Below are 9243 nucleotides of genomic sequence, written 5' to 3' on the forward strand. Positions count from 1 at the left end.
CTTCCTGCCATACTTTATTTTCCTCCTGTGCTAGTATTTAGATGCATTGTTAGATAAATTAGAAAACTAGATAAAAATCTCTTTTTTGGAGATTTTTCTACAATTTTTAACATGCATATTTAACGTAACGCCTAAAATTAATATGTTTACCCTTCTTCTAAACAACATAGGGACCTTAAAATGGTTTAATTCTGATCACCTTCTACTCATTATATGCTGTTTTTGTATGATATTTCAATTCTTTTTTAAAAATTCTATGATATAGATATTATTATTGTATTATGGAATGTTTGCTTAGATTTGTGAGGCCATGCATCTAATTATTAAGAGCATGGACTGTGAGCCAAACTGCCCAGTTTGAATCAGGCTGTCTGTGTTATCTGAAAGCACATACCATCGCCTACCATGATGGGAAGATGTTCACAGGACAAATGCTGCTCTGCACTCTGGACTCTTCCATATTTTCTTATTGTTTTTGACCTTTAAGATATTTCTTATTTCTCATTAACTCAGCCAAGCATTAAAAAATGCCTTTTTAATATTTTAACCATTTTAGGTGCTGTATATTGGGAAGTTTCTCTGGTCATTTAGTTCACTGTTGACAATAATGAGCATCTATCCCATTCTTTTTACAACTGCATACTATTTCTTTTTATGGATTTACCATAAATTTAAAGTTAGTTTCAAATCTTGTTACTACAAAGAAACATGGCATCAAGCTTCCTTGTACATAGGTCTTTGCATACTTGTAAAAGTGTGTCATTATGTTAAGTGAAATAAGTCAAACACAGAAAGATAAATACCACATGTTCTCAATCATGTGGGATATTGAAAAAAATAAGTTGAACTTTTAGAAGTTGAGAGTAGAATTGTGGTTACTAGAGGTGGGAAAGGAAAGAGGGAAGGAGGGATGGGGAAAGGTTGGCTAATGGACATAAAATTACAGCTAGGTAGGAAAAATAAGTTCTAGGGGTGTACAGTAGTGCTAGGAGTTTATAACTAACAATAATTTATTGTATGTTATCAAATAGCTAGAAGAGACACTCTTAAATATTCTTATCACAAAGCAAATGATACATTTTTGGGATGATGAATTTGTTACCTACCCTGATTTGATCATTACACATTACATACATTTATTAAAATATAACTCTGTGTCCCATAAATATATAAACAATACATTTTAATTAAAAAATAAATTATAAGAAAGTATATGTCACATAAATTCCCCAAAATGGAATTAAACATTTTTTTATTAATATTATTTTTAATTGACAAATCATAATTGTATACATTTATGGGGTACAATGTGATGTTTTGATCAATGGTGTAATTAGATTGCAAGCTAATTAACATAATCATCACCTCACCCAATTGTCATTCCAAAAAGTGGAATTTATACCTTAAAATTGGTGCTCCAAAGGCTTGGTGGAAAGGGATGGAGACATTTTCTTGCATCTCTTCTCCATTTTCACAGAACATGCAAATCATTCTGTGAAGAATACAGTAGGTGATAGACCACCTGTTTCCTGGCAGGACCCGGAGAGTGCTCAAGGTCTTCTCCAACACTGTGCACATTGTGCCACTCATAGAGCTGTAGCAATTAACAGCAGATAGTAGAGGACAGCTTGGTCAAGATCCCCTCATCATTGAGTTAGTAATTCCATCCAATCTTCCACAGCTTTTCCTAATGTAATGTGGTATCTGAAGAATATTTTTACTTTTACTTTCTTATTTATGGTTGAGTTATATAGTCTCATTTTGTTGCAAAACTTCATTTCAACTACTTTGTCAAGGAAGAATATAATGAATTTCAAAATCAAGGCTTGTAGATTAGTGGTATTTACAGTACCGGTTAGGTACTGTAGAGGTTTAGCAATAAATTTTTGGAAGATTTTATTTAAAATATAGGAAATATGTTACCTTCATACTAATTGAGTTGATTTGAGCCAAGACTATAATGCTTTAGTGTTATAGAATTGAAAAAATACAGCCTTAAAAGAATTAAGTATTTCACATTCAGTGGTAAAGACGTTGAATAAGCAAAATATTTTTAGATGTTAGCATTGTAAGTAAGGAGTTTGTTTACTGATTTTAAGTATATTAATTATTTTTATGTAGAAAATATATTTATGACTACATTGTGGTAATAATATCTTTGTTTTGTTTGTTTGTTTCTTTTAGCCTATATATGCAAACAGATTTCCAGTACCAACCTATGCAGCCAAGCAGCCTCAGCAGTTCCCATCAAGGTCAGAAGTGAATTTGCTTAGATTACTTGACCAGAATAAAACCTAAGGGTTAATGTCTAACAGTCTCTCTTCTGATTTAATGTAATTTAGGGCAGGATGTTTATTGCCAGTAATTTAGATAAAACACGATTTGTAGAAAGGCTCTGAAAGAAATTTTATATAAATTTTTTTCTATTAGTGCAGTGTCAAAATGAAATTTCAAAGAAATCTGAGCAAGACATACAATCAGATGCTGCTACAGCTTTTGGTGTACGTAACAGTCAGAAGCAAGGGCCTTTAAAATAACCAGCAATAGGAAACCAGAAGGGTGGGACCGACCTTCCTATTAAGAACAGCTAGAAAAGCTAGACAATATAAGAAAATATGTATTTGAAATATGTATTCTCACCTCCATAAGAGACCAAGGAGGTGAGAAATTGTGTGGATAAAGTCCAGGAGGGGAAGGAAGTCTAGACATGATCCCAACTTTGGGGGCCACTTGTCTGTCCTGCTTGTGTCTGCCTGTCCTGAAAGTGACAACGGAGAAGTTAGGAAGCTGAGGAGTGCTTTCAACAAACTCATAGGGCAGAAGGGATAAAAAACTGGACTCCTGTAAGGAGGGGGGTACTCTGGCAGACATCCCAGGCTTTGTGTTGGGACCTAGGAGTAAGAGTGAACTAGACCCTCAACTGATTTGTACAGTTTTTTATGTTTGGCCCCAATCAAAAAGCTAGGCATACAGGAAAGGAAAATGGGACCAAAACCCAGAAGCAAGAGACCATAGAAACAGACTGAGAGGGTATCCAGTTAAGAGTTATCAGACAGGGACTTTAAAATAACTATGATGATTATGTCATGAAATTAATAGTCAAGATCAAGAATTTCAGCCTGGAACTAGAAACAAACAAAAAAACCAATGCAAATTCTAGAACTGAAAAACACAAGAACTGAAGTTAATTAAAGACTCAATGAATGGGCTTGAAATCAGCAGGAAAAGAGAAAATCTATTACTACATTTTGCAACACATAAAATGCATCTAACCCTTCCTATTCCCCAAAGTCCTTCAAAATTGTAATTGTATTGCAACATTGAGGAGTGTCCTCATATATAATATTTATTATGCAATAAGAGTACATTAAAATCCATATGAGGATCAAGAGAAGACTTTATAAATTGTGAAACAGATATTCACCAGGCAGTGTTCTAGTGTGTTACTGGAGTAGAGGTAAACTAGAATTGGATGAAGCTGTTAAGGATGGGTGTCCACAGGTTAAAGTATGAGGATTGAGAGGGACAGGTATAGAAGTAATAGCAGGTTTAATTCTCAAAGTGGATATTATATTTGAGGGAGCTGTAATTTTATCTCTGTTTATGTCAGCACAGAGTTAGGTTTACACTTAGCAGTAAATTGCTGTCCTTAATTCTATCTGCACAAGAAAGTGCTTAATCCACTTAGTGTCCTCATTTGTCTTTTACAATTTGGCTTTACAATTTCATGTGCTATTCTTTTTAAAAACACATAAACTAGAACCTTCATACAACATTGTTGAGTATGGAGTTATATTAATTTAAGGTAATTATTCCATTTCAGACTCTAATTAGAGCCTTTTGACCGTTGCTTCATATTGGTTAGCCAATAATATCATATAATCTTAGAATATAAAGAACCCTTATCTATTGTCAGGGATGCTGAGGATGGTGTTAGGTTGAGCTTGCAATGAACATAGCATTATTTCCCTCTATTAACTATCTTTTTTCCAAACACACTATTAACTATCTTTTTTCCTCCTCACAGGCCACCTCCACCACAACCGAAAGTATCATCTCAGGGAAACTTAATTCCTGCTCGTCCTGCTCCTGCACCTCCTTTATATAGTTCCCTCACTTGACTTTTTACCCTTCTTTTGTAAATGTCTTCAGGGAACTGAGCTAATACTTTTTTTTCTGATGTTTTCTTGAAAAGCCTTTCTTCCTGTTGTAACTATCAATGAAAACAAGATACAAAACAAACTTTACTAACACAGAAAAACAGAAACTGAGTGTGGGTGTTGAGAAATACAAGGAAATAGGGTAAAGCTCGGGAATTTAGAGTAATGTTTCGATTTCCATTACTGAAGAAGTCTTATTTGGTCATCTGTGAGCTTAATGTATTTAACATGGATTATGTTATTTTGAACATGTTATTGCAATGATTCTCAGCTGTGTTGGTGTAAGATTTGTCATTATGTGCTTAAATGTTATTCTGAATTTTTGGTCTTAGTTATCATTAACGTAGTTTCTCATTGAACATGTGATAATCTAACACCTATGAAAACTCAATAATTAGCTGCCAATAATATCTAATATTTTTCATCTTGCACGGGTTAATAATTATCATACACTAGAATCTTGTCTCTCATTCACTATATGAATAAACAAATATTCTGTCTTCAAAAGAATGCACAAGAACAACAATTAAGACATCCTAATATTATTTTGAAAGTACAAAATATACTAAAAGAGTGTGTGTATTCACACACAGTTAATAGCTTCCATTTTTATGATCTTTCAACTATAGATAATGACTATTAGAAAAATTAATTTAATAATAGAATTTCTATTATGAATCCTGTTAAAGCCTGTCATCCTTTTATAATAGCATTATTTTAAATAAATTATAAGCTTTAAGATCTGAGGTGTTTAATAGATCTAATCAGATACGCTGTTGATTTATGGCTATAATAAAGCCGGAACAATTATAATAATATTTTCAATCAATTGAGCTGTTACAAAACCACTTGAGAATTTCATAAGCACTTTAAGTCTAAAATATGAATTTTCAAAGCTTGCAATTAAATAATTTAAAATGTTTACATTTACTAAGATGTGCTGGATCATGTCTCTGTTGACACTAATGTTTTCATAGAAATTAGGCTGGAGAATAGAAGAAAGTATGAGATTTCCTAGATAAGTATGAAAAAGTTAGTATGAAGTATGAAAAGTCTCTGAGTTATTGTCTCAGCTGTTAAAAAATGAATTTTTATTATGAAGAAATGGTATGGACAGTAAAATTTTAAACAAAAGTTTTTCATAACCTTTCATAATAAAGTTTAATGATAGGTTTATTAACTGAATTTCATTAGTTTTTTAAAAAATCTTTTTGGTTTGTTTATATATACATATATAAATATACCATTTACAATAAATAAATTGAAATACTTGAAATTCTCTATTGTGTCTCCCAGTAACTTCCTAAATACCCAAGTATTTATAATCTTATGATCTTATTATTAAAAATTTATATTTTTTATCAATGTAACTTTTATTTAAGCAATATTGAAATGTACAAAAATAAGTCATCCATATTTTCACTTCCCTGTATTAAATATTTACCATCTTAGTATATACTTATGCTTCTAAAAAATAACATTATTTTTGTGCTTATTATAATACATTCAAAAAGAGAAAAGTATAAAGATGAAGATAAAAAAATTCTCCCCAAATTCTGTCACCCAGAAAAAAATCATTATTAGATGAATATCATTTATTTTTTTACTTAAAAAATTTTTAAAATTTCCTTTTTTAAGTTTGTTTTTTAATTGAAACATAATTGATTACACATATTTATGGGGTACAGAGTCAACTATCAGCATTTGTGTACATATGTGATGATTGAATCAATATTATTAGCATGTTCATCATTACAAATTATTAATTATTCTTTGTGTCCCTTACCCACTTTCTTTCTAAACTCCACCCTCCTCCCCTTTTCCCAAATCCAGAAACCAATTAAAAAATGGGCAAAGGAGCTAAGTCAGTTTTTCAAAGGGAGATATACAAATGGCCAGCAGGTCCATGAAAAACTGCTCAACATCACTAATCATCAGGGAAATGCAAATCAAAACCACATTGAGATATCATCTCACCCCAGTTAGACTGGCTACTAACAAAATGACTGAGAATAACAAGTGCTGGCAAGGATGTGAAGAGGGGAACCCTTTTGTGCCGTTGGTGGGACTGTATGTTAGTGCACCAATTTGGAAAACTGTATGGAGGTTTCTCAAACAACTGCACATAGAACTATTGTATGATCCAGCAATCCCACTACTGGAAATATATCCAAAGGAATGGAAATCATCATGTTGAAGGGATACCTGCACTCCCATGTTCATTGCAGCTCTTTTTATAATAGCCAAGATATGGAACCAACCTAAATGCCCATCAGTGGACACCTGGATAAAGAAACTGTGGTATATATACACCATGGAATACCACTCAGCCATAAAAAAGAATGAAATAATAGCCAAGATATGGAACCAACCTAAATGCCCATCAGTGGACACCTGGATAAAGAAACTGTGGTATATATACACCATGGAATACCACTCAGCCATAAAAAAGAATGAAATTATGCCATTTGCAGCAACATGGATGAGCTTGTAGAAAATTATGTTAAGTTAAATAAGCCAGGCACAGAAAGAGAAATACCACATGTCCTCACTTATAAGTGGGAAATAAGAAAGAAAAAAGGAGAGAGAGAGAGAGAGAGAAAGACCACAAAAATATGTTTCAGGCGGGACTTTTAGATGAAATTCTAATCAAACTTTTATAGATATTACCTCAATTTTTCAGACTTTTGCCAAATTTTTAGGAGAATATTAGTTTTGAAGAAGGCAGAAATTTCCGTTTTTTAGAGATAGCACATTATTTTAACAATAAGAACATACGAAAAATTGCTAGCAATCCCAAATGAGGTTTCTTCATATCAATTTGGATCTCTGAATGAATTCATGTAAGACTATACACAGCCTCAATTTTTGCAATTATAATGGTTATCACAAATTTTATAGTTGGTAAAGTATTAACTATGTAGCTTAACACTTTCTGTGGGATTAGCTAATTCCTTGGATCTTTGACTAGTTAGAAAATTTTTCTGAAAGGCTATTTGACCTGAACCTCTTTCACTTTTTATTTCTTACATTTTTTATGTGCTTTTCACTTAGATTTGTTCTTGACTTATTCTGTATTACCGTTAGAAAGTGTAAAATTTCTTGGTCATGGATGCCATTTCAAGATTTGAAAATATTAAAGGACTTCATTGCCATCTGCTAAAGTTATAATAGTCAAGGATAAATTACATATAATTTGATATTACTGTTTGATATACGTTCACAAACTGACCTCATTCAGATCATTGCCTTTTCTCTTTCTTTCAAGCCTGGATCTCTAATCATAGAGTTAAGTACAATCCAGGTTTTCTAAGCACACATCAGATTTTATTAAATTTCATTAATGTTTACTGAAGTGCTACCATCTTGCAGATGTTATGTACTATGATCTGTAAGTTCTGGGTGGGACATATTTCGTTTAGAAGAAGTACATCGTCTGTTATGGAGAGACCCATACAACTAAGAATAATACAAATTCTGCTCTATCAAAGACAAAAACAGGAAAGGTTGAGGAGAGAGAACAAAGAAATGAAAGAAATTCACTCAGAATGCTTAGCACTAATTGATGAACTTCAGCATTTACAGTAATTCTTCTACTATCTGTGAAGCAGGAGGAAACCAGCTGTGGCTGGACCGCTGCCCAAGCACTGGCTCTTCCTCTTGAGATACAAGCTGGGTGTGTTTTTTGTTGTTGTTGCCTTGTTTATGCTTCTGCTGTCGTTTTTCAGGCTTAGACTGCCTTGTTGAAATCACATGCATGCATGAGATCACGTCTACTGTCACTTTGGGCGTGCAGAAGGGCCTTTTAGTTTGTGTGTGTGCCTGTGTGTTGATTAGTGTGAAAGATGAGTTCGTTCTGTGAGATTTGAAGAGTTAATAGATGGTACATATGGATGAAGGCTGCAGGTGGGGCTGCGAGGCAGGCGGCGTTGCAGGCCAAGGGCACTGGGGACAGGAGACAACAGATGGCAGGCCGGGTTCCGGACTTAGAGATTTACATGCTGTGCTGAGGCCTTTGGCTAGAATTTTCTTCTGGAACAGAGGTGCTATAATTACGGGCAAAAACCTTCCCTGTCTGTCACTCCATGAATGAATAAATGTTCATTGCACTGAGAAATTTCGGAACGAGACAATGACATCACACGAATTTCAGCCGTGGGCCTGTGGGAACCAGGTTGACACGAGGAAGATGACCCGGCTGCGTGACCAAGTCGATTCGGACAGCGTGAGGGGAAGCGTTGCCGCGGCGCTCCCCAAATACGGAAATCAGCTCGCTCTCCCCTTCTCGGAATCTTTCCCGCGCATCTGCCTAACGGTATTTTCGTTTTGTTTTTAAATCTTAGAAACAGTAAATATGAATGCGTGTGCATGTGTAGATTTTAATTCAGAAAGTGTCACCCGTTCGCTCTCAGGGGCACTTCGTTAGTACCCGGCACAGAAGGGCGCACGGTGGACGCGTCAGTTCTCTAGGTCCGTCGGCACAGGGCGGAGAGCGTGGGGCGACGACCCCGGCAGAGGGCACGACCCCGGCAGAGGGCACCGGGGCCTCGGACGACCCCGGCAGCGGGCACGACCCCGGCAGAGGGCACCAGGTCCACGGACGACCCCAGCAGAGGGCACTGGGGCGTTCGCTCGGACGTTCCCCGGCAGAGGGCGCTGGGGCCACGGACGACCCCGGCAGAGGGCGCTGGGGCCACGGACGACCCCGGCAGAGGGCGCTGGGGCCACGGACGACCCCGGCAGAGGGCGCTGGGGCCACGGACGACCCCGGCAGAGGGCGCTGGGGCCACGGACGACCCCGGCAGAGGGCGCTGGGGCCACGGACGACCCCGGCAGAGGGCGCTGGGGCCACGGACGACCCCGGCAGAGGGCGCTGGGGCCACGGACGACCCCGGCAGAGGGCGCTGGGGCCACGGACGACCCCGGCAGAGGGCGCTGGGGCCACGGACGTTCCCCGGCAGAGGGCGCCGGGGCGCTCGGACGGACCACAGCGGGCACCCGGGCGCTCGGACGGTCCCCGACAGCGGGCACGGGGGCGCTGGGACGGCCCCCGACAGACGGCACTGGGGTCCTCGGACGCCCC

The 9243-nt window shown here is 37.1% G+C and overlaps 2 protein-coding genes across 2 annotated transcripts in view; both read left to right on the top strand.

The window, feature by feature from the left end:
• ADAM9 (ADAM metallopeptidase domain 9) overlaps positions 1 to 5521 on the top strand; it is a 129774-nt gene extending 124253 nt beyond the window's left edge. Inside the window, exons 21-22 of the mRNA XM_008567818.1 lie at positions 2185 to 2252; positions 4028 to 5521. Of these exons, the coding sequence (XP_008566040.1) occupies positions 2185 to 2252; positions 4028 to 4121 (162 nt within the window). The 3' untranslated portion in view covers positions 4122 to 5521. The remainder of the gene's footprint in view (positions 1 to 2184; positions 2253 to 4027) is intronic.
• A 2771-nt stretch (positions 5522 to 8292) lies between these two features.
• Positions 8293 to 9243, top strand: part of ADAM32 (ADAM metallopeptidase domain 32) — a gene marked incomplete at its 3' end in the record, with an annotated part of 141628 nt that continues 140677 nt past the window's right edge. The window contains exons 1-2 of the mRNA XM_008567823.1: positions 8293 to 8475; positions 8573 to 9206. Of these exons, the coding sequence (XP_008566045.1) occupies positions 8293 to 8475; positions 8573 to 9206 (817 nt within the window). The remainder of the gene's footprint in view (positions 8476 to 8572; positions 9207 to 9243) is intronic.

This window comes from Galeopterus variegatus, unplaced genomic scaffold, assembly GCF_000696425.1.
Source record: "Galeopterus variegatus unplaced genomic scaffold, G_variegatus-3.0.2 Scaffold348, whole genome shotgun sequence".
Taxonomy (NCBI): Eukaryota; Metazoa; Chordata; class Mammalia; order Dermoptera; family Cynocephalidae; genus Galeopterus; species Galeopterus variegatus.